This window comes from Neopelma chrysocephalum, unplaced genomic scaffold, assembly GCF_003984885.1.
Source record: "Neopelma chrysocephalum unplaced genomic scaffold, ASM398488v2 Primary Assembly neopelma1_22, whole genome shotgun sequence".
In the NCBI taxonomy this organism is placed as follows: Eukaryota; Metazoa; Chordata; class Aves; order Passeriformes; family Pipridae; genus Neopelma; species Neopelma chrysocephalum.
The window spans coordinates 8,398,934-8,424,984 of record NW_020897689.1 but is presented as its reverse complement, the minus strand read 5'-3'; the positions used below and the strand labels follow the sequence as shown (position 1 = coordinate 8,424,984).

Here is a 26,051-nt window from a genome sequence, read left to right as displayed (position 1 = left end):
CCTCGGCACCGCCGCAGGAGGCAGCCCCGACCCGGCCAGGGCGCAGCGGCGGGGCCGTGCCGGGCTGAGAACGGGGCTGAGCTCGCCGAGCCGTTCCGGCGCTGCCCCCTGGCGGCCGCTCCCAGCGCCGCGCACGGAGCGGGCCGTGGGGAGCGGAACGGGGAGCGAGGCTTAACGCCAGGGAAAGGAAAATAATGGCTTACAGTAATACAGGGAGAGCGGGGAAAACAACACAGCACAACAGCGAATGGGCCTGGTTTTATTTCTCCGAGCTGGTGTTACTCGTCTCGCTCTAGCTTGTACCACTAACTCTCCAACGTGCTTCCCCTCTCACCTCCTTTCCCCTCCGAGACAGCTGTTTTCGAAGGACGGCAAAAACTCATAAGCATGATTCATGTCAAAATTTTTTTCTGTCTTGAATTAGGGCAAATCATGTTTCTGAAGGGGAAGATAACTGATGCAGTTGCTGGGCGCTACCCTACAGCTGCCTGGAGGGAGGCTGCAGGAAAGAGAGCCAGGGATTGCAGCTGTGGAGGTTCAGCCATGGAGATTCCACAGTGCATCACTGAAAACTCCCTCCCCAGCTAGGCACAAAACGTCCCACCTTGGACACGGTCAGGGGTCAGCTAAATAAAGTCCTGGGTAACTTGCTGCATTTTTTGGACAGCCCTACTTCCATGCCCTTCCAACTAATAACAGTTCTATGGTTCTGCCATCATAAAAATATTTATCTTGTTGCCATGTTTCAGGCTTGAACATCCCTTACAAAAGGTAGACCTAAACAGAAAAATGAAAAAAGCAGAAATGAAAAAGTGCTTATGTAAAAATGAGATTAAAGTCTGAAGAGTTTCTTCCTTTAAATTAGAAATTAATAGAGGAAAAAAGAGGGGTAGTCATAGAAATTAATTTCTGACTATCTTTAGCATGAAAAAAATAACATTCAAATTCTTTATCTCAAAGTAATCATTTTATTGTTAATTGATAAAAGATTTCTGAGTTTAATCCACAATCTAATTTTTTTTTGTAGAAGCATCAGAACTTGAAACAATGATCTTCCTACAAATCCTACCTGATTTGCCAGACTGCAGTGACAAAGTTCCTCAGGCTTAGAAACAAAAGCAGATTTTTTTTGGAGGGGAAAGACGCCTATATCTTTTTACTATGCAACTAGGTTTTAATGATAGCTCATAACATTAGTCATAGCAAATGTAATTTTAAAAAAACTCAACAGATAAGTCAGGTTGAATCAGAGTTCATATTTCCTCCAGTATCTGTTATTCCGTGAGAAATTTTTTTTTAATCATGACTTCACATCAAGAGGTGGATCAGTACTGAGCAAAAAAGAAAAAGATGTAGTCTGACAGGATTCCCAAGCATGGTGTAGGCACATAGCCGAGGTGAATTTTGGTAGTAAGCTTGCATATTGTAGGTAATTTACAACACCAAAAACATATAATGACAGTGGCAGAGCTGTATTGTGAGTATCTAAGTGATAGCAAGATTTTATTCACAGAACACTAACATTTACAACTTGTTTGAACACACTTTGGGAATTCAGCATTTGCTAAGAGTTTTATACATACCCTGTATTCAGCAGCAGCAGCTCGTCATCCTCCCCTTCTCATTCCTCCACTGTTTTGTTTTCTGTTTCTGAGATTCCTTACCCCTTAATTAATTTAAGAACTGAGGACAGAAGTATACAGTATAATACAATTTCTTATGTATTCTTCTGATATAATATAGTGATACAATGTAGCAATGGATAATAATGCAAGTACTTTTCATTAGGCTACTACGAAATTTTGTGTGAGTAAAGTTCATTCAGGTGTTGAATCATGATGGCGCTTTCATAAGTCTGTAGGGCTTTTTATTTGTTCTTGGGGTTTCTTTCCTTTTTAATTTTATGTCTTATAATTTTTATTTTAATTACTATTAGTAGTTTGAAGAACAACCATATAGTATAACACATACTTAACATGCATGTACCCAGCAGAAAAATGCATCCAATGAATGTCAGCATCAGGTTACAAGGGAGGTTTTCTGAACTTTCTGCAGAGACAGATGTAATTCCAACAAGCCTATAAAATCTCCGATCTGTTTTATTATTTCAATACCTAAAATTTTTATAATATTGCTATTGCTACACAGCTAAAGGCTTAGTTTAAAAACGTATCTTGAGATACAGGTATCAACTCAGAAAAGTCTTGTATCTTGATATACATTTCGTGGTGCAAATGGAATATAGCTGAAACAAAACTGAATACAAAAGAGCAAATTTTATCCCCAAATTTACCATATATGTATATTTTATAAAAGAAAGGATATTTTACAATAATTTTGAGTTCATGTATTCAGCTTTTTTTATGTTTCCAGTAAAACTGGAGCTTTACATATATGAACAACTTAATTACATTACTAATATCTTCTTTAGATTTACTGTACCTTTATGTTTGGGTTTTTTCTGCTACTGCTGAGACATAAGATAAAGGCTAGTCAGTACCTCCAGTAAAAGCAGCTTATTACAACCTAAAACCTTCTCATTTTTGCAAACAAGATGCATAGTTTGCATAGTTTGTATATACTCATTCACTCTACTCCATTAGTACACAATAGGAGTGTCATGACTTGCCCAACAATCCGGTTTCAGTATGCAAGTTGTTAATAGGAGTGATTAATCCAGTATGCAGTTTGAAAACAACAAAAAGCCACAGTAATGCCTAAATGCCTGCACAAATACCTAACTGAGGGAAAGGATACAGAGTAATTCCATTTGGTCTCTATACACAAGTGCAGGACACTTCAAGATACTAGGCCTTGTCATTTTTAATCTCAGATTCATAACAAAATATATTGGCACTTTCACACTGACTTGCAAAAATCAAAATATTTTATTTTTTACTGATATATTTTATTATTAGAAGTGTAATTATAAAAAGTCATCACGAAGTGACTTTCTACCCCTCAGTACACTTTGGTGCAACAAACCAAACCAAGCAAAAATAAATGCCCAAAGAAAATGTCCAGACAGAACTGTTGGTTGGAAAGAACCTCTGAAGTTCTGCTCCACCACCCTCCTTGCCCCCTCAAACTAGGACCAACTTTAAAGCTAGATCTGACTTTGGAGTTAGCAGGTTGCTGTTTCCTTTTGAAAATTTCCAAGGGTGGAGATTTTACAGCCTCTTCCAGAACCCTGCTCCAGGGTTTGACAGTTTCTTTGAAGTTGTACTTTTTATATATTAAAGAACTTAGATGATATTTTGATACTAAATTTAAAAGCATAATTAAGCTAACAGAGTACTCATAATACACCAATAGGGAGCAAACAATATATTTTTTACATTAGTCAGTCATTCAACTGAATAAAAGCCTCTAACAGCTTAATACCAGAAGAAATAATTTTTTAAATAATATTTTAAATAACATTTTTCCAGTAATTAAAACATATTAGAAAAGTAAATGCCAGGAGTTTGGGATTATATTTGATTAACATCCAGTATTATTAACAAGCCTAAGTCTAGTCAGGTCACTGCTCTCTGCAATTACAGGTGCAGAACTGTGACTATGAAAGTAGATTTTTGACTACATTGCATGTCATACAAGTGCCTAGAACAATTTATCACTAGGTAGTACAAGGACTGAGAGGCACGAATAAACCAAGATAAAACAAACTACGGGTAAATACTACGCAGAGTTTTCTCAGGTAACGTAAACCATTTATTCCTTATGCTCCAGTGAAGACTCATGAGCAATGAATTTTAACAACTGACATTAACACGCTATCTTTCATGATTCATGTCTAAAATGCAAGTTCCCTAAGTCAGATGAATCACACAATCACTTCAAGAATCTAAATTAAGTGAACTAGAACTTGCACTTGTCAGCATATATTCAATTTTTTCCATCACTGATGGTATAAGGACATTGTGCGACCTCTAAGTCCTTATTTCCCTTAGCAAGTATAATTTTTTTAGAATACCAAAGTGAATCCAACCAAAATGATGTGCTGATTTTGCAATCACCAGCTTACATCTAGATCTCTTATCATCAAGGTATCAATGCTGTTTCTTCATTAGTTGACCCACAGGCCCAAATTCAGATTGCTTTGCAGGTAGCATTATATTTCCCAGTAATTATTTGCTCACACTGCTCTCATACAGCAGTGTCAGGAATAGTAAATCCTTGTGTAAATAAAGGCTTTGTTTACCCTTTTAATAATGCTAGTGAAATTTTAAAACTATACTGGTAAATTATTTTATAGGAAATATTACGAGTTGTATAACACATTCAGAAAACCCCACATCACTCATTATTGTAGTTCATGCATCCAAAACTGCAGAAAAGCTAGCCTTAAGTCACTAGTTCTAATTTGCACATTTCTTTTCTTACAGTTATTTCCATAATTTTCCATTTATTTTCAACACAAGGTACTGTAAAAACTTTCTGTACACTCACCCCACCTTCTCACAATTATAGAAAATCTAACTATGTGTATTTATACATATCTAGTTAATATGCATAATAACTACATAAATTTGTGTGTGTATATGCACAGATAGTTAATAAAAGTTCATCATGTATTATGAACACCCGAAACCTCTCATAGATCCTATGTGGTTTCCTGATTTAAATAAATAGAAACTACAAGATTTGTATTACTTCTGTAAAACACAGAGCATAGAATGTTAGAAGAAAACCAAGATAACTCAGGTCAACCAGGGCTTCACATCTCATGACTACAACAATGAAGACAAATGTAACTACAGCTTGATAAATCAGCAAAAATAATACCAGAACTAGCAACCTGAAGATCACGGTGTATAAGTTTTCCATTACAAAGCACACAGCCATTTAGGAATGGCCCATTTCTGCATTACTAAGCATTGCTACTCGATGAGACTACACTGGCTTTGGTCAGGAGAGAACTATGGGAAAGCCAAAGAGTTATTACAGGCCAAAGCAGCAATAGATTCTGTAAGATTAAATTCCTGTTTACAACCCTGTGGGTCTTGGGGGTTTTGTTTTACTGATAGCATTCTGACTACACAAAAAGGCCTTCGAACAAGTCCAAACATGATGCTATTTTTACTGACAGTGTTGCATGAGAAGATCATGCCCAATCTGAAGTGCTTTGGATTCCCATAAGTACCTTTCAGTTCAGGCACAGATTACAGCAGCACTTCAAACACAACCAAAGTGACACCAGTAATATCACCAGTCTGTGCATTGGTGTCAATACTAGTTACATTTATTGGCACAGTCGCGCTGGTGAGAGACTGTACCTAATCATACCTATCAACAACCTTACCAGTAGCACACTGTAATAGACTAGGTCCCAGAGAAAGTATGGATTAGGCCTTTTACATCTTCAAGTAAATTAAGGCAAATTTTGGACATGAAAATTAAGTATTTCAATCATCACCAAACACATTCTTGTGGTGACATTAGATTTACCTGATACAGATAAAGAGATAAAAGGACACAACCAGTTCAAAGAGAATTCAGTCAGTAGAAAAATGCTTTCCATTCTGCATAGTTTGTTTGCTTCCCACCCATATACACTGCTAAATATCTTTTATTGCAGGACAGTGGAAGAACTCCGCAACAAGAGGAAAAGGATTTGTATTTCTATCATTTTGCAGAAGTAAAAAAATTACTTACAGAAATTGAACACGATTATTAATTTATACAGTAAATTAAACCTATATTAAATTAGTAACTTTTAAATTATTATTCTCTTGGAACAAGAACTACCTTAGATCTACATGAAGTCAAACTGCAAGAGCAGAAAAGAGAAATTGTCTGTACCCAGCATTCATACAGAAAAAGGGTTCCCCCTCCTCCAGCCCCAGAAAAAAAAAGGTTCAGAAGTTGCTAGTACTACAAACATGACTCAGTAAATGACATAAAGGGCTTATCGTAGTCAATAGGAACAATAATAAAGCATTGCCTACACATGCTCCTAAGTATAGAATCTCATGAATGGAAACACTAAAAGCAAGGACAACTGGCAGCATTGTCACTCAAATGATGTTTATTTTTAGACGATTACCGATGCCTGTAATTTGCCATTAGTACTATCTCCTGCCAGCACACACTGGCTTCATTCTCAGTCTGCCCCATTTTCTAACTGACGGCTCTTAAAGCAAATAGATTCGTGCTACTTCCAGGGACTGCAGGAACACACAGCTTCAGAAAATGTGAAGTGTAACTGAGTAAACAGCAGGTATTACATTTGCTGAAAAATACAGAATCAATGCATGTCACACCTACATCAAATGCAATTTAAGCACTTAGTTTCACCTACAGACATTTCTATGAGAGTTTACCATGAAAGAAATTTGCCGTATATTATGCATGTTATAGCAACCAGCACTGTAACTTTTTCAGAGGACAGCAGTGAACTAATAATTATATGGCAAATCTGTACATTTCTGAATTTCTCTGAAAGTTTAAACAAGTGCAGAGCCTACAGGCTTTCACAGAAATTAGGGAAACATGTCTGGAAATGTTTTGATTATTCAAACCCTATTAGGACAAAACATAAGCAATCTACAAGGCACTGCATCTTTACAGATAGATAAAACTGCCCCAAGATTTTCAAATCAGTTTCCTCTACACTTCACTACAGTTAACAGAAAGAACACTTTAGATAATAAATTCCAAATTTGGAAGGAGGTAGCCTGTAAGTTTCTACTTCCAGGCAAAAGCTAGCAAATTCTCACTTTGTTGTATCCAGATTATTTTTAATGCATTCTTTACTTTTAAAAACCACAACAAATGAAAACCTAAACGTTGATGGGAACCTGCTCTTTCAAATGAAAAGCTGTAACTTATAAGGTCCTTGATACTGTGTCAAGGAAGGTATAACTATAACATACATACAAAGATTGATACACACTAAAATCAATCCAGATTAATGCATGGCCTAAGCAAGATTTATTATTCATCTTTTGTACGTACACAGAACTACTGTGAAGACCAAAACCAAGAAATAAAGCTCTATGACAGAAAGAAGCAGTGTTCTGTCGTGCAGACCATGCAGCAGGACTCCTTTCAGAGGACAAATCCTGTCATAATGCTTTGTAAATATAAAAAAGAATTAAGTAAAGGCTTTACCATGTGACAATCTTGTAACAGTGACAGGACGCATTACTCAAGATCAAGTACAGTGCATTAATAGCTGCCTTGAAATACACAGAAAGCCATCTCACCACAAAACAGTATGGAACTGGCTTATGCAGAGATCACAAATTTTCCAATTAGATCTTTAGTTTACTCCAAAGAGAAACATTAAACTTTGGGTGCACAGATGCTCCAAGACTGGGCTGGCTGGCACAAGACAACTCTTGTTATCCTTACCCAGGTACATCCAATACTGGATAAAAAGTTCAGATGGATTTACATTTCAGAAATCATTCAGGAAAACCTAGGCCTTACTATATTGCATGCTACAGTCACTAATGTAAGGAAAAGTGCCTTGTGGATGAAATGACATTTCACATCAACATCCAAACAGTAAGCCTTTATAATGTTCACTTTCAGGAAGTGTTGCAGAGAAATTAGTTAAAAAACCCCCAACATTAAAAAGCAGCTGATAGGAAACGAAAAGTAGATGATGTATTCAGATGAGTGTAGGAGCAATCCAGAGAAGCTTTTAGGGAAAAGAATTACAAGCTTTTCTACACAGCATTCCCCAATAGTACCTGAGATAACAGGAAGACGTGAGTACTGTTCAGGTATGATTTGGTCTATTCCTACAGAATAAAGAAAGGAAGTTAACAGAAGGAATTTTCCAAATTACAAAATCACATAGCAAAGTAGTATGTCCAGTCTGTTTTTCATTTGCAAAACTTCAAAATTTCTTGTCAGGCACAGTATGAAGGCCACTTTGATCAGTTAACTAGGGTTTCTGGAAAAATTTGCAATGGCAAAAAGAAACTTATTACTTCAGTTTCTGGAGAGGGCTATCCATCCTCTGAGTTGTTAAGTTTCATAGGACCAGTGGTTTTTCTTAGTACAGCATGTCCCAACAAAATGACACCAGTTTTCATACAGGACCTAAATCTTTCAGTTGCATCATGACCATAGTTGCATTGCATTTGTCCTCTTCCAATTTTGAAGAACTTCTTAACATAAGAATTACAGATTGGTGCAATTACTGAAGTCCTCTTAAAAAAAAGGCCCAAACCTGAAATCCCAAAAACACACAAACCCAAAAGCACCATGCCACCAGCCACCGATTCACTGAGAATATTCAGGATGCTATCAAACTTAACTTTCAAGAACTAGTTGTTCTCCCTCCCATCCTACTTTGTGAGCATAGCTTATCTCCATATGGTATCCTCATTGTGTTGGTCAAGAGAATTTGCAGGAGCGTTTGAAAGATCATTCCCAGTGACTGAATTATTATTTAAGGAATCCAAAGTCATCTATTATTCCAGCATAATCCTTAAGACAGTAGTTACTGCTTGGGGCAGATGACAATGCACAGATAAGTAAAAGATTAAAAGAGTTATAGTCCAAAACCCAGCGCGATACAGAATACATCAGTGTGACTGCCCCCAATTTCTCCTTCCATTCCATTTCCCATAAACTCAAAACCTTATGCAAATCAAGACTTGAGGCTTGATATACTCTGTATCATCTGGAGATATTATACTTTATCTGTCTTCGTCACTTGTTTACTTAGTTATGTATACTTCCTGTACTGCTTCTCCCAGAGTTCTAATCTTGAAAAAATTGTCTACACCCAATAAACAAATATGTACTTTATTCGGCGCATATGAAGGACAGCTACCAATGTTTTCTTCAGACATATGGACAGTAGGGAATAAGAAAGAGACTCTATTCACACTTCATCACCAGTCAGAATGACAGCTGTCGCACACTTTTCACTGAGCCAGTACAAATAATACATTAAGATCAAACCCACCAGGATTTCATCCATCCCTTGAACAAGACCTTCAGGGGAAGGGATGAGATGACTAACAGTGTGGTTTTGCTTTGAAAACCTCCTACCACAGTGCAAGCCACACTCTTAAAGGATACAACAGACAAATGAGATCTGTAGCCGAGACGTGAGTCTCAAGTATTTTCTGTATTAGAAGACGACTGTAACTACATTTGGCTTTCTATCTAAGCTCCAGGACATTTGATTCGTAACAGGAATGCCTTCCTTTTGGAAAATAACTGGCCATTTTCTGAGCAGCTTCGCTGAATCTGTAACTCTGATTCAGGTTTGACCACGTTGGTCTGATAAAAACTTTACTAAAGATATCCTATCAGAGCAATGCCAGAAGACTTACTACTTAAAAAAAAACAAACAACAAAAACACCAACAAACAAACAAACAAAACAACAACAACAACAAAAAAAAAAAAACCAAAACAAAATGCAAAAAGCCAACCTGTTCCTGGGCACAAAAACTCAAGGCATCTAAATAGAGAGGTAACAGATCACTGGAAGGCTTTGGAACAACTTCAGAATTTTTACTAGAAAACAGTTAAAACAGATAGGAGAGTCCCCTGCCACAGGCTGTTACAGGCAGTCCAGACCTCCAGCTCAGGCTTCTCATAGCACATAACTTCTGCGTAACACAAGGTTTCTAGTACATTATGCAGAAAAGCCTGAAGATACAAATCACGTTTCAGCCATCACCTCCCAAAACCCAGCTGCACAGTCCTTTCCATTTTTTGCACTAGCTCTGAAACTCTTGATTATGCAGCAAGCTGATTCAGCTTGTTAATTGAGAAGAACAAATTTCACTTTTTTGAAGTCAGTTTTCTACTGGTTTAACAGGCTAGATCATCTCAGTGCAGACTTGACAATAAAGCTAGATGCAAGGTAAGAATGTAAATCATTAGACTGGAAAGGAAGGAATACAAATTTCTCCTTCTCTGGTAACAACAGGAACCATGCTTAATTTTATCTTTAGGATAAAATGCCCCTTAGAACCTCATTAGCAGCATCCAAATAATATTGTGGTCCTGTGAAGAGAAAGGGCCCAGAATGTGTATCTGAACAGATTTAACTTTGACTACTTTGCACAAAGCACTTCAAAGGGCTTCAAGAAAATAGGTTCCCAACTGCTGAAGACAAAGCTTTAAGGTCTTATCATGGAAATTTTAAATACCAAGACAGGTCAGCATGAGGGAAAGAACTGTGGTCAGTGTTACAGGATTTCCGATTGTAACATCTTTCTTTGAGGCCATCATGATGGTTTTCAATTATTCATTGGATTCCTTTTCCAGAAGTGTCTCCTGTAAGCAGCTCCTTCACTAGCAGAAATCAAGCGAAAAATGTCACTTCAAAAGACAAAGTTACACTGCAAATCACATAGGTAAACTGAAGGGGGTTAAACACAATCTAACCTACTACCACTGACTCACACCTTAAGAGCTCCTATGGAGTACTATACTAAAGAGACTGTGGACACAGGCTTATAAATCTGATCTCTACACTGATACACACTGCACGATCAATTTCATTTTGCATTTATTTTTTGTTTCATAAATACAAAAATTAATATCTGAATGAAAGCAGTTACTTTGGAACTACAATGTTACTGAAATGCTCTTCCTTTGTAATTTAAAAAAACTTCACTTTAAGTAGCTCCAGAGAGAATTTGTTACAGTGAATCAACTGTTCAAAATCCCTCAAACACTATTTTTAAAAGTACATAAAATCTGGAGGAAAAAGAATATGGCAAGTGAAGATTTTCCTGCATTGCTATTATCTGTAAAATGAAATAAAACCAGAGGTTAAGTGTTTTCAAAATTTGTATTTCTGAATTATATTTCAATATAGTAAAAGGCAGCTCGTGATATTTCTACTCTTGCATTTTATAAAGGTGTTTTAAAGCCTGACGGTTTGGAAAGTTAGTAGTAGTCCTAAAAACAACAGGCCAACAAGTACCTGGCACATGAACTAAATCCAAAGTCTCTCTTCCCATGCTGCTGTGTGACTGCAGCTGAAGATGGAATATCACTAAGGCAGCTTAATTGCCCTTATCCAGTTCAACACCTAATTATTCAGGTACCACTGCGTATTAGAGCAAATCCAAACGGGATTGGGTGATACGGATTAAAAGGAACTGGTTTTAAAAGAAAGTTCATTCAACCTACTATTTAGAGTGATCAGGATTTGTGAGCATGCAAACACAACATAATGCTCAACTGCTTTGCCAGATGAGGCAAAAACTACACTGGCTTCCCCCAAAGCTGGAAGTTATATAGCTGCACTATTGCAAACCTTTTAATAACAACAGAACATATTCTAAGAAACATGAGAGCCACAGGTGGTTTGCTTTTTCCCCTTTTGTTTTTAAGACAACATTTATTTTGACAAATATTTACATATTAAAAAAACTACCAAGAAGAGGACTGCGAAGTCTTATTATCAATTATATTTAAACTTTTCCTGGCAGACACTTGTTTACCCTACTCTTTAAAATGTAATTACTGACATGGAAACTGTATGGTCTCCTTAAACTGTACCTTTAAAACCTAAGATGTGAACTACAGTTTGTCAGACTTTCAAAGAAAGTAGTAAATAAAAATTAAACATCGAGAGCAATCTTCATAACATATGATATATGAATCTTAAAAACTTATTTTTTCATAAAAATATGCTGTTTAGGTATAAAGTGCTTTCTTTTTACAACACAGAAGACACCATCTCTTGAACAAAAATTGTACAAAGCTGAAAGCAATTATCGGTATGAGGCAGAGGTTTAATTCAACAGTCCTGATATATGCTAGCAAAGTAATAGAAACTCTCCTCCCACCACTGCAAGCAAACAAGAACCCTGCATCTGAAACTTCCTATATAATATTTGAAGTGTTCGTCATACAGCCAAAGAACAATAATAAGGAACTATTTGATCATCCGTAAGAAATGAAAGCATTACATCTTAGTGATTTTTTTTTTAAAATAAGCTATTTCTTTCAGCTGTTACAAGAGATACCCTCTGGAGAAAGAGGAAATGCCTTGCTGTTACCCCAATTCTGCCCCGATACACATCACAGCATTTTAGACTGACTGACAGCTTTGTCTCAAGAGTGGCTGAATGTAAGGAACAGTGCTTCCGCACTCCACCATGAAAAGGTCCACACGTATTTCCAGTCAAGGGTAGTAATCTATTTTAAAACAAGAATTTATTGTGTTATAGTATAAAGACACTAAACACAAAACAAAGTGTTTAACAACATGAATATTGACACAAAATAAAAGCAAGATAGTTTCAAGCCAACTCTGTAACCATTTCATGTGAGAAATTCCAAGTGAAAGAAAGTTACATACACAGGGTCACCCTAGGAAAAGGATGGCACCTTCAATTAATTCAAGCCCTATTTCAGGACATCATAGCATTGTCAGAATAGTTGCATTATTTTGAGGGCTTGAGTGGTATATAGGGTTTGCCTTGGCCCTCTATACATATGCGAACTTACCCACAGATCTACAAGAGAACCAATGGAGGCATTTCTACTGTAAACTAAAAGACCTGAGGTACATTCTCTTCTAATCTACCTTGCACTTTTTTGATCTAAGTATATTATAGGGGGCGGGAGTTCATTAAAGAGCAGCATAAATTTGGTTATTTAACTTCACTATAGTCCATGTGATAGCACAGGTCAATAAAATGAATAATGTTTTGCACTACAACACCCATCTTTGACAAAATACAATACAGTATGTCATAAAGCTTCTATGAAACCATGTATTGTAGTTTCACAAGCTACTATATAAAAAGATAACTGAATCTGAGATGTACTTGAGCCATTTCTTCAGACATTACCTGGTGTCACATTAAGGTCTCTTTCCTGTAGACTGTTTTGATAGGATCCATTATGTGAACCGTTCATACATTAATTTCTCAAAGATGCATCAATTGTTTCAATTAATACAGAGCAGTTAACATGAATATACAGATTAACTATCAGATTACTGCTCTTCCATATGAAATGTTTCCAAAAATAATCAGTTTGATGAACTCACAACAAGAATATTTTGCTAAACAAAAAGTTGGAGCATAAGTATTTCATTTGTTTAAAACTACTTTTTTTTGGCTTCTAAAATGAACTGAATTCTATGTTTCAAAGGCTCATTGTGAAAATATATACACACATCAAATTCATATCCAAAGCTAGATTTTACCATTGAGTTTTAAAGGCCAAGAGATATTTTCAGTACAGTAGAAAAAAAATAGCAGTTCCTGAAGTTTATTGTAGCCTCACTTTACTGCCAGTATCTATAGTCCTGTTGCTGTACAAAATACTCCTCTGAAGCAAATCCATCTGAACTCTATCCACCCTGAGTTTAGCATCTATACTTTTTTTTAAAATGTTTTAAACAATAGGTAACAGAGAAGTATGTACAAGGCTATAAAACATGTCAGTTATCATACAGCAGATTAAAAAAAAAAATCAGTCTTTTCAGCCAATTTTCTGTTACTGTAGTAATTCATTCTGGATTGGGTTTAGGGATTTTTTTTTTGCTTTTGTTTGTTTGTTTTTACATCAAGTAGCTACTTGATTTAGACATTCATGCATTAATTGCTTGAATTTCTTTTTGAGTGCAACAATAAGGCAACAGTAAAAAAAATTATAGAAATTTTGCATATGTGTAAAGGTATTAAGTTTATAAAAGTGCTTCCTAAAAAGACAACCTAATTGCAGTATCAAAATATTACAGAGTGCTGAGAACAACTATCATTTCAATAAATGTTGCTCCACAGAAAAATGTCTGATTTTAGGCTTTTTCCCCTTTTTTGGTGAAGTAAAAGCCCGGAAAAATTGCCATGGCTGCATGGGACAAGCAAGTTAAGAAAATATACTTTAGTCTAAACTTAAATAAGAAGGTCCACACTTTTTTGTGAAAACTTTAAGCCTCTGTCAAAAATGTATTTTTTTTTCTTTTTATAGTACAGGATTAAAAGACAAGATGATGCTTACAAGATAAAGAAATAATTTACATGAAAATATCTTCTGACAAAGCTTTTCAATCAAAATATTGTTTTGTAACATTCAAACATGACATACAACACAAAAGAAACAGTGAATGCAAACAAAAAATGTTATATGGATTGCTTTCGAACACATAAATAAATGAAATATTGGTGTAGGCAGTAGGGCTCATGCTGATGGCTAGCAGGAAATAACAGTGTGCAATCTATTTGGAAAAAGCTCTAAAGTACAAATTACAAGCCCAATTACGGACTGCAGCAAGTTCAGTTATATCACTGCCATCCTCTATCTCCAAAATAAATTCTTGTTTAAATCACTCATACCCTAAATTACTCATACCTTTGCTTCAGAGATATGAATAACTATATACAAAAAGTAGTTTTATTTCACCATAGGGATAACATTGTACCTCTCTGCCAATGTCACTTGAAAAGCCGCCCATGTCAAAACAATTTGACAGCAGATAAACAATCAATAAATATGTAATGATCTTATTACAGTCCTTCAGCTAGGCATGTTAACTCATGCTGCTAGTTTTGTGGTCACAGTGCATAGAATCCAAATATAAAAGAATGGGCTGGATTTAAGGTAATTGTCAATCCCTTGCTTATAATCCAAATATATCCAAAACTTTCATAAGCTCTGTCATGCGTCAATCTTTTTTGTGGCAGGAGCAAAACCTTTCCCTGGTACAATGTCCATTGCCGGCAATGGATGCACCAAAACCGCCAAGGAGCTCAGTGTTATTGCACAATATATGAAGACCTGGAATTCTTCCAAAAGCTTAAAAATAAAAATAATGGAATTATTCTGACATTTCTGGACACCTGCATTAATACTGTATGACTAATAAAAGCATGTCAGTTGCATGGACTGAACCAGCGATCAACATGCGCCCAGAATGCACACTAGTAAAAATGCAGTCAAAGGAAGTAGTCTTCATTGCCTATAGGTCACTTCCAGTCAAAGGTTAAAGTTCAAAGACTGAATGATCAAAGTGCTCATTTTCTCAGTAGGACTATCTTCTGCTACGAGGATCACAAAATGGTGGCATCAACATGTGTCATCTTTAAAATAAAAGAAGAGCATTTATGGAAAACATATAAACATTCTAATTCTAAATTAGCAAGGTGCTATATGCAGAAACAATTCCTAGCATAGACCGTAACATGCAGAGGAAATACACTGATTGAATAATTCTATCGTTTTGTTCAATACTGACGCAGGGTAAAAAAGAGATTATCAAAAATTAAACTTCCAAAATACACATTCACCACCAAAGATATTAGCATTAGCAAATATTCCATTAAAAGGACAGTCATTTCCATGCTCAATATTTAGAAAGCCACTTGCCCAGAAAACGAAAAATCAAATATTCTTAACATTTTGCATCCTTGAAGTACAGCAGGTCCACACCAGTTATCGAATTGAGACATCCTTTGATAAGGAATATACAGGGATAAAGTTGGCAGAGTGGGCTGCTTCTGATGCATGCTCAACCCTCTAAACATACATATCTATATATATATTTATACACATGTATATTCATTTATTTCTCAAGATTCAACACAAAACTATAGCTGACAGAGTTACGCAAAAATAGTACGTTGCTACTATAATCCTAAAATCTTAAACCTAAAAATAATTGACATATGCTACATTTCAGATACTGTGATTGGACAGAACATATTTCAAAAATGTGTATTCTATGTGAATCTTTTCTGGATTATACTCCATATTAAATATTTGTCTGTGAATGCTCTCCCTTTTAAACATTCTCCTTCATATATCAACCTGCAGTATATTTGTACCTGCTAACAGTAAATACTGAGTTGTTAACAGAAAGCAAACTTACTGTTTGCTTATTTTTAAAGCACTTGTAACCTCACACACCTAAAAAATGTAGCCTTATACACATTCTACATTCTCATGGGAAAACATTATGTCGTCAATATTATTATTTGTAAAAAACCTTTTCAATTTTATAGTAGGCTACTGTACACTTTCCACTTAAGAAAAAACAAAAACCAAAGAAAGCCCCCAACCCAAAAGCAGTAAGGAAGTGCTGGATGAAAATAAACACCACTGCCCCTTTTTTCCACCAAAAAAAAAAAAAAATCTACCTCCTGACAACACCAAAGCCAGGCAACAGCTTTATGAAACTAATTTCAGTCTAGATGCCCAAGTAAACTTTATCTGGAAGATCCTTCTCTGTCTTTAACACAACATGAGCAACTCTCAGATTGAAATTCAACATGAAAGTCAATGTACAGCTGAAACAGACATTGGGTAGGGCAGACAATCCAGAAATATTTTCAGTTATCAAAGATCAGGAGCTTTACACAGGGCTTCCGAGGACATAGTTTTGTAGCAAACAGGGCTCCATGACTCTGTGGAATAAGTTGCTGCATTGAGGCAGGGATGAAATGAGAGATTAAAAAAACTCTGTAACAAGCTAAATGCAGACACATGTCAGAATATGTCTCAAAGTGCCACTTTATCACTTTGTGTTCATATGGGTTTGCTTTACATCAGGTCCCAACCATGCACTATTTTGCTCCCATGTAAATAAATTCTAGGCACCTACTGGAAAAAAATATTTTCCTTCAAATGCATGTATTAATACAGATGAAAGACTTCTTCCTATCTCTTCAAAACACAGGGATCCAATATCACATTGAAGCTAAAGCAGTAAAATGGCTAGCTGATACCAGAAGGGGCAGAACCACTTTGCATCTCCCTCCATATGTTCCTGTATTAGCACTAGCATTTAATTTCACCCAGTGGTTACCCTTGAACAGCTGGTTTTCTTTCTCAGGTGGGATTGTTTTTTCTCCCCTCATTTACCCAGCCAAATGTGGTTTACCCAACCACAAGATTAGGTAAGTGACACTTCAGTTGAAGCGTGAGCAGAAAATAAAGATGACAGAAGCACCTTTTCACACTTCCCATTTTAGCGTAACCCAGCAGTTCTTCAAACCCGTTATGAAAATATTGACAATTTAAAGATCATGCCTTGGCAGTCTTGTTCTATGTCTACATAGGAGAAAAAAAATTACTTGTAACTGAGAGAAGAAGCAAATGACACACAAAACTCAAAGGGAAAACACTCGAGCATTTATGAAACTTTTGTCCAGTGGACATCAGGTATGTGTAATTTTTTCATGTAAGAATTTAAGGCGGGGAGGAGCCCAATGAACTTTTAATCACGAAGCAAGACAGTATGAGTTATTTAAATGAACTGACTTGCTTTCTCTTGCCTCAGGTTGGTTTTTGCTCTGAATTTGAGGAAGGGTAGGGTTTTCTAACATTCTGAAAAAAGCCATTGCATAGTTACTTCACAGTGATTAAATTACTCATTCAGTGAACTATGAGCACCTTGATGGTTTTGAGTCACAATAATATAGCAACCTTCGGAGTCAGAGAAACCACATTTCTTTTCATACTAATTTGTTGTTTTGCTTGTTTAATGCAAATTGAATTTCATGATTAAGAAATCAAAGTAATATCTGCAGACTGTTCTCCTTTTATAGAGTTCTATTCTAAATCCATATGAGACTAGTACAAATTAAAAGTAGACAGAACGTATTTTAATCACAAGATAAAGCCAATAAATGGAACTTTACTTATTTCTTTTTAAAAATAACTAGCAAGTGAAAATAAAAAGTTAACAAAAACTTTCCCAAAACTAAAAATGGAGAAGCACCAAACGCATTACAAGAGTGTGAAAACAGAGAGAGAACAGAAAGTGACTGCTGTACAGTCTGGTGAAGATGAAAGTCCCATTCTTGTGGGCAATATGATTATTATTCTTGGAGTCAATTTTGAAAACAACCACATGATAAACAGTCCCAAGTTTCTCAAAGACAGCTTAATCCCACGGCATACAGCACTTCTCTTACTGTACCTGAAGTCACCTTATTTAAGAGGTACTATTACAGTATTATGAGAAACAGAGTTTCATTCTGTTACATTACCATATATGAAAACCCCATGGTCTTGGCAAGTATTATGAAACACTCAAGTTTTTTTTGTTAAGGCATTCATGGGGTTTTAACCATCTTAAGAATTTCAGAGGTGAAAGCTTTGGTATTTGCCCGTCCAGTCATGAACTTTCACTGTCTCAAAAAACCTGTTCTCATTTCACTCAGGGGACAGAACATGTCCCAGGGTGGGGAGGTAGTGAAAAACAGAAGATGTCTTACGATGGAGCCTTCAGTGAAAGGCAGTGATGGAATCAGCTCTCCTGCACTATGCTAGCATACAGTATTACCTGCTCTAACACATCCCTTCCCAAAATACTGGGCCTCCCGATAACTACCATTTGTACAGAATTCTCCTGGAGAAAATAAAGAAAGCATTGCTTGGAAGAGAAACAAAGCACAGCCCATCTCTACCCCCTCTTTCTCTCTTTTCTCACCAGTGCAGTGGACAAGACAAGCACATACAGCCAACTGCTGCTCTGGGTAGAGGATGACAAAAACTGAGGCAGAAGAAAGAAATCACACCGTATAAAGCAAGATAGAGAACACATGCAAAAAACCCCAACAAACCACAAAACAAAATAAAAAAAGCAAACTCTCAAATCAAAACCAAACACAGAAATAAACCCCAACACAACACTAGTACTGCAGACACTGTAGCAATTTTAGTTATGGTTGGGTTTTTTTTCTTTATTATTTACATGGAGAATCTTATTACTATATTATTGAGTATTAGTTCTTAGGAGCCTTTAAAGTCAGCCAACTGTCCCATACTGGAAATTCTGATTAAGAGTGGAAATCTACTACAAGACACAGCTGTTTACAAATATATAGGTATCTTTTGAACACCATAAAAGCTCTTGAAGTGTTAATAACAACAACAACAAAAAAATGGGTTTAGAGCTAAACTTTGTTTCAGTATGTCCCTTCCCCAGTCCCAAACTTGTCATGGACTAGGACTAGTGCAGCCTACAAAAAATTTCATTCAAACTCTATCCTACAATTTAAAACATATGAGTTTACATTTTCATCAGGAATTATTAAAATGAGATACAAAAAAAATCACAGCAGATTATCTCACAAACAGGATTTTAATAACTCTTTGAAATTAAGAAGAGTTTTAACGCTTTGAATGCATTTATCCTACTTTCCTACATTTTAATTGCCTTCAGCCTAAAAAGAACTTAAAAATTCCTGGTCCTAGTTAAATACTTACCATGATACCACCATTTTGTTTTCTTTGGATTCTTGTTACATGTTCTTACATAAAATGAGTTATCTGGAGGTCGCCTCTGCAACAGAAGAAAAGACCTACAAATAATCAAACAATCCTCATATTGTAATACACGAGCTATTTAATAAGCTTATGAAAGGTTACCATGTGAATGCAGTGAAAATGACGTAACAGGCAGGACTAGACCTTTGTCAAGAAAAATCTCTTAAAGATCCAGGTAACAAATGCCTAGTGGAGATACTCCAAGAAAAACATTAATGAAAAATACCAAAGAGTTTGGCAATAAATAGAGGGAGAAATAAAAATAAAGAAAAAAAAAAAAGGAAAAAAAAACCCTAAAGATAACAACCCATAAGAAAAAAACAGCTGTTGTTCAAAAAATCCCCAAACCAAATTCCTTTGCAGTTTGAAATCTAATTCTGACGTATTAGATCCAATTCACATCCATAAGGCTCAGCTTGGAGTCGGTGAAAAAAACAAACCTTAACATCTATACCTAAATCCTTACTTCATATTCTTCAGTTTTCTTCTTAAGTGTCATCATTAATCAAAACAAGTCATAGGATAGAATACAATATAAAGCCATTTTGGAGTGTTTTTCAACTACATGCACATGACTAGGACTGACTGGGATGCAACATAAATAGGCATGTTTGGATAGCACACATGGACAAGCTCTGACCACATCTAACTTCCACAGATAGCCCACTGCGAAAGAAATGGTCAAGAGCAAAAGGGCAGTCTCTTTATAAAAAGGTCTAAGGTATTAGTGTCACCAAAAAAAAGGCAAAATGAAAATTATCAAGATCACTGAAATAGCACAGATGCAAAGCTTTAGAAACATCTGCACTAAAGACATTTCAATTCATTTTGTACCACCTTTAGAGACAGGATAATTTTACATAGAATTGTCCTAAAACATGATTGAACTTCAGTTAGGAGAACTAGATGGGTTCCATTTGTTCCTCTTTTCCAATATGTAAGCAGGTTATAATGAAAACAGTGACAAAGTATTTACTGCACTGTTTATTTTGAAGTTCTAGCTTAGTATTTTTTCAGTAGTAAAAATGTAGATATAGTAGTTTTGCCTATTTTAGAATTTGAGAAATGAAAATTTCACTTTGCAAAGTAGAAAACTATTAACTTTTACTTTTTCTACTCCAATAGTGCTGAAAAAGCCCATACCTTTTCTTTGCAGCTGGAAAGCATGCTAATAATGCTAAGACAAACAGATTGCACTGAGAGAGCTGGAGACCAGTCTTCCGTTAGAATGGATAAACAGATATGACCATTGCTATAAACATGAGGATGAACAGGAATATTGTCTCCAGTAAACATGACCTAAAAAAAAAGAACAAAAATACCTGAGACTTATAGTCCACATTTTAAATAAAACTGTATTGTTTTTAGGAAAACAATATAATCTTATTTAAGGAGCAGGTCTGTCATTTTCACTTACACTAAATAATACACTTTTCCACATTAGGTTTATTCACTTTTGGAAACTATTAAATGAAATGTAAAATAAACAATGGAAGCCTAAATAGCTAGTGATGATGGAGTTAAATAAATGGTTAAATACAGGAGATTTCCTACGAATACTTATACAGCACAGAAAAACTCAAAAGTAACTATGTAAAACCAATGAACTAAACATTTTATATCTTGCAGCCTCAGTCTTCCGTGTCCAAAGGAATACAGCTGCCTAGCCAAAATACTGGATTTTAATGATTTTATAAACCACAATGTTATACATCAAGAAGCACAATGAGATTCACAAATGAGTATTTCTATAATCTTGGACACAACAGAAATGAAGTTCTTGCCAACTCATCCAGGTTCCAGCATAAAGAGTAAAATTAAAATGCATCCATCTTATCAACTATAAAATAAAGGACTTGTGAAACTAAAGTTTGTTACCAAATAGGAAATACTTTTAAATCTTTACTTCAAATGGAATATATTTTTATTTGATATGGATGAATATGGAAGAACAGCATTTAGAACCTTAACTCCTCTCTACTACAGGAAGTATCACAGTCAAAAAAAGGTTAGAAAAGCAATTTTGACAACTATTGCTCTTACATCAAGATTTTGTCGAACATGTTGGTTCAGGACCAAGGGAAATAGAGTAAAAGTGAGATCTTCATACCAGTATGAAACTCCTGAACATCTTTTCCAATGTAACCACTCTCATCTTTTAGGCAATGACAAAATTAATCTCTACCACTCATAACCATAATACCCAGCAGTCTCTTAAGTGTTTCTTAAGTTATACAGATATGTGTACAAGTATGCAAACATGTACACAACACACCCACCTCATCACTGACAACAAGACAGAAGCAACACTCTCATCATATAGGAAACAGAAATCAGAGAGCTTAATTTATCTGCCAAATAGAAGACGTTTCTAAGGCAGAAGAAAAACTGGATTCAGAATAATCTTTCATAGTCTTTTAACTGGTATTACTTAAGCCTTGAAGAGCTTACCTTCATAATCCAGTAATGTATTTCACTTGTAACTAATATCTTCCTTTTACATGAAAACCAGAATTAGGCATACTAGGTAAGTAAAAGCATGCATGCTGTGATAGACACATACATTTAAAAGCAGAAAACAACCAAGTGATTAGGCAGCAGAAGTGTAAACTGTCAAGTCACAGTAAGTAGATTTGCCAGAGATAATTATGGCCCAAAAGGTTCATAGTACAGAATGACCTTACTGCACAGTAGCATTTTAAAAAGGGAAACTCTAGCCATCTACAACAATCAAATATCCAGTACTTAAATTTTTAATTGGTTTCTGTGCTAAAATTCAGTGTAGATGTATGGATCTAATTTGATGCTCAACAATAAATTGCACAGATACACACATACAGCTTGGGTAATGAATACAAACAGTACCTACTTGGAATCAAATTAAAGTGGCTACTCTTGTGGATCACCTATGAGTAGTTCACTGCCAACCTGATGAGATGCAGAAGTACAGGTGGACAGTTTGTTCTTTGAAACGTAAGACTAAAAAGTCAGCATCCTAGTTTTTATCACGGTACCCAAAAATATTTAATGTTTATGGTTTAAGTGTCTCTCACAGCTGCACACTTCAGTTTTACAACCAATAAGAGAAGTTGCAGAGCTCACTCTTAGAACTTTGAGCTGAAACAGACAGGAGAAGAACTGAGGTTCTCTTCCTTTTCTCCTTCCTTTTTTAGAAAAGAAGGGGTGACTACTCTTATTAGTCTTGTTTTGCAACATTTCCCTCAGGTGACAGAAGGATGGACATACACAGCACACTCTGCAGTCTTAAAGTACTGCTGTCCCTTCAGTTTAGGCTGTCATGAAAGAAATGCAGCATCTCATACCTCAATTACAACACTATTTGCAGGCCTCTCAAACATGTCATGTATTTATGAGAATCCCTATCAGAAGCACAGTATTTCTTCAGCTATATTAATAATGGCAGCAGAGAAGATGCAATAGTCTTAAAAACAAACTAGAAAAAAATATGTTGAAAGCAAGAGGAGATGGGACAAAGAAGCAATTTGTGGTTTACCTGGCTCCTACATCGCAATAAAGAGGATCTTCCTACTTTACCCTGTGTTTGTCTCTCACATGATACGGATATCAACCTCAGAGAAGCCTCCAGTTTACACTACTTTCATCTCCTATGAAACCAGGTAGACTGTCAAAGCATTGTACCTCACTGCAGAATCATTTTTAAAAGAAAAGGCATCTGTGCAATGCATTTAATACAAATTAAAGTAACTAAACCTCACATCAGGATATGTGGATGACATTACATTCAGCATGTGTCATACAGATATAATATACAGATATAATCCAAAGGTAATGTTAAGCAAGGAAGAAGGCAGCAGTTACCTGAGGCGAATCAAAAGGATACCGACTACTAAACTTAAATAAAAGCTGAAATTTCTCCCCTTCATATAGTGTTCCTGGAGCACCTTCCATGTCTACAATCCACCTAGGGAACAGGGAAAAAAGCTGTTAGTATTGTCAACTGACAAATTATAGTTTCACTCCTGGAGCACAGGACTAATCAAATCAACTATAAATCAGAGCCAAACCTTCTAAATTCGTTATTAACATTGTGACAGTCACAAAGGTGAGCAATGCATCAAGCCTATATTTGAAGGAAACAAGCCTGGTATTTTATATACAGGCACTGATACAGTGCTGCAAATTATAAATATGACTTGAACTCAACACAGACCCATCAGCTGAAATAAAAAAACCTGTTTGAAAGCTTATTCCTACATAAAAACAGGCTTGGAAGGAAACAAACTAGTACACGTTCTCTTTCATGTTGTTTTCTTTCCTTTTCTGTCACGGAAGACATCAACACAGTTTATTAAAACAAAAGCTGTATCCAAGGGGAAAGAACAAAGCTCATCTTGTACTTTTAGCTGTGAAAAGCTCGGAAATTCAATAGTACCTGGCAGGTAATGAATCAAAACTGGAAAAGCTAATAGTACAAAAAGGAAAAGGTCCCAGAAAATTAAAAGCAAAACAAAACAAAAAAAAGAATGATTTGCAACTGTAATAGAGGTAATACCTCAGCATATCATACTATTCTTTTTCCCCTGTTCCTGTTCCTTCCATCATAATAACATGAAAGTAACTGATAGGTGGAGCTGCAAAGGGAAGAGAAGGTGGTGTTCAGTGTAGGGTTTTTATTGTGGCTGGGTTTGGGTTGTGGTTTTTTTAATCCAGTTAAAAATAGATGCTTTGAATATTGTTCAACACATTCAGTAACATTCTGCCAACTTCTGTCATTTTACAGAGTTCTACCGTTGATCCTTTGCAACATCATTTTCTCATTTTCATTTTTCACCCTTGATTTGAGCAACATGATAAGGTAAAAACTCAGCAAGAGACTACAAAAATGGTCAGACAAGTTTTACATCGACTCAAGGAAGGCAGCTGAGATTTTGCAGAACAGCAATGTGCTCGGAAAAGTTGACATCTCCAGCTGGCAGCCCTGATGATCCTATTCCCAACCTCTTCATCGTCCTGTCATATATACCCTCCCTGTGTACTTATATCATGCACATTTTTTATCTTCCCCTCTACTATTCTCCGGGCTTCAGATTTTTTTGAGAAAAACTGGTTATCTAATGAACTGCTAGCTGTCACACTCTTCAAGAGGAATGCAACTTCAACAATAGCACAGTGATGGTTGTCATATATTCCATGTTTTTATTTTGTGAAGATGCTTTCAATTTAATCTATCTGCACTCCACTTATCTCTTCTTATGCCTTCTGCTTTTACATTTATACACATGGTGCACCAATACTCTTTAGATTTATTGCTGCTTATGATCCAGAAAACTCCCACTTTCAAGTTTTTAAAATAGTTTACTAAGTAGAAGATAACTCTGCCTGGACATTACTCCTTTTCTTTTATGGTCAAGGAACCACTAGAACCCATCTTTCCTGTGTGCTTTACGGTTTAGCCTTCTCAAATTTCTAATCCTTGTGCATTTAAAATAGAAGTTTGCTTAATGTTTTAAATGACCCAGTTACATCAGGGGATCCAATTATTTTTTTCAACATCTTTAAAACCCAAGCAAGTATTGCTCCACAAACTTTTACTGCACTAGTTCAAACTGTAACTTCCTTAATGAACTCAGAACATGCTAGCTGACACCAAAAACCTTCAAAGAGAAAAAAATATAATGTTACTTGAGACAGGAAGCTTCTAAAACAGGGACAGTTTCAAAATCTAGCATGACAGTAATCAGGAAGCTTTTAGTATGCAAGGTATTGAAAGGTATAAAAATGTACATGACAGAAATAATAATGAGACATACTAAGAAAAATCAACAAACAGGAAAAAATACAGATTTTTTATTTCCTTTTCCATCTACTGTGAACTTTGATTTAATAGTCATTTTCTGTTGAAGTGAGTGAAAAACACTTGCAATATTAGATTGAGTCCTTTTTGCAGAAAATTTGAAAACCCAAAGTAGAGCAAGAAACACAAGCTGTAATTCAGCAATTCCACAACAGTTTATTACTATTTCTACCAAATTCTGGGAACTGCCATTTCGATTTTTTTTTTTAGTCTTACTCATCTACGTGAAGTACCACAAAGACCAGCATCACGTAAGAAGCAATATGAGTGTTTGATTCAATATATACAAGGTTTAGAAAAGCCTCATGCAACACAGTCTGAATGATGCCACCAAAAATGCAGATGTGAAACATCAGAATTCAGCTCTATGCTGTTTTTAAATTGATCCATCAATCAGTAACTGAGTCCAGAAGATATAGCCAGAGATCCACACTCTCATTAATGTTTACATCTGCTAAATTTTAAAAATTTCTCCAAAATTCAGCTAAGAAAATTATGAAAAAGGAATGTTAACAGTCTAAATTTTTTAAATTTCAGTCAGGTTAAAAAAACCAGTTCAGTTCCAAGAACAACTCCTGTCCGTTTCAATGGACACGGAATATTTTACCATGTTTCTCTTCCCGTTTCACTAATCATAAAAAAATGCTAAGGCAGGGAGAAAAGTTCAAACAAGTGCACCCAGACAACTTTGCTTTATAAGAAGTTTCCTTCACTTGCTTTAGAGAAAGAAGGTAATGTAAATTAACAGCTATGACATATATTCTATACAAATAACACAGAACTCGAAAACAGCTACTCCATTATTTCAATGAATCTAAAGGGGTTTCAGAGGTTAGTAACTATGAAAGATTGTTAAATTATTTTATTCTAAAATATGCAGGGGCTTTTACCAATTGACAGTTTGTTAGACAATAAAAAGCCAAATAAAAATTTAATAATCACTATGCAGTTCCTGAAAGTGTCCCAACACATTACTGCAATATGTTTATTAA

At 35.7% G+C, this 26,051-nt stretch overlaps 1 protein-coding gene across 8 annotated transcripts in view; it reads right to left on the bottom strand.

Moving 5' to 3' along the window:
• Positions 1–945: 945 nt before the first annotated feature.
• UBE2W (ubiquitin conjugating enzyme E2 W) overlaps positions 946–26,051 on the bottom strand; it is a 42,539-nt gene continuing 17,433 nt past the window's right edge. For 4 of the 8 annotated variants that reach the window (XM_027693411.1, XM_027693482.1, XM_027693167.1 and 1 more), the window contains exons 3-6: positions 23,064–23,166; positions 20,367–20,522; positions 19,164–19,239; positions 1,474–1,683 (exon numbers count right to left, since the gene is read on the bottom strand). In XM_027693411.1, the coding sequence (XP_027549212.1) occupies positions 1,661–1,683; positions 19,164–19,239; positions 20,367–20,522; positions 23,064–23,166 (358 nt within the window). In that variant the 3' untranslated portion in view covers positions 1,474–1,660. Of the gene's footprint in view, positions 1,332–1,473; positions 1,684–12,136; positions 15,032–19,163; positions 19,259–20,366; positions 20,523–23,063; positions 23,167–26,051 lie in introns of those variants that run through there. The other 4 variants (XM_027693252.1, XR_003535919.1, XR_003535912.1 and 1 more) reach the window with 4 other exon arrangements.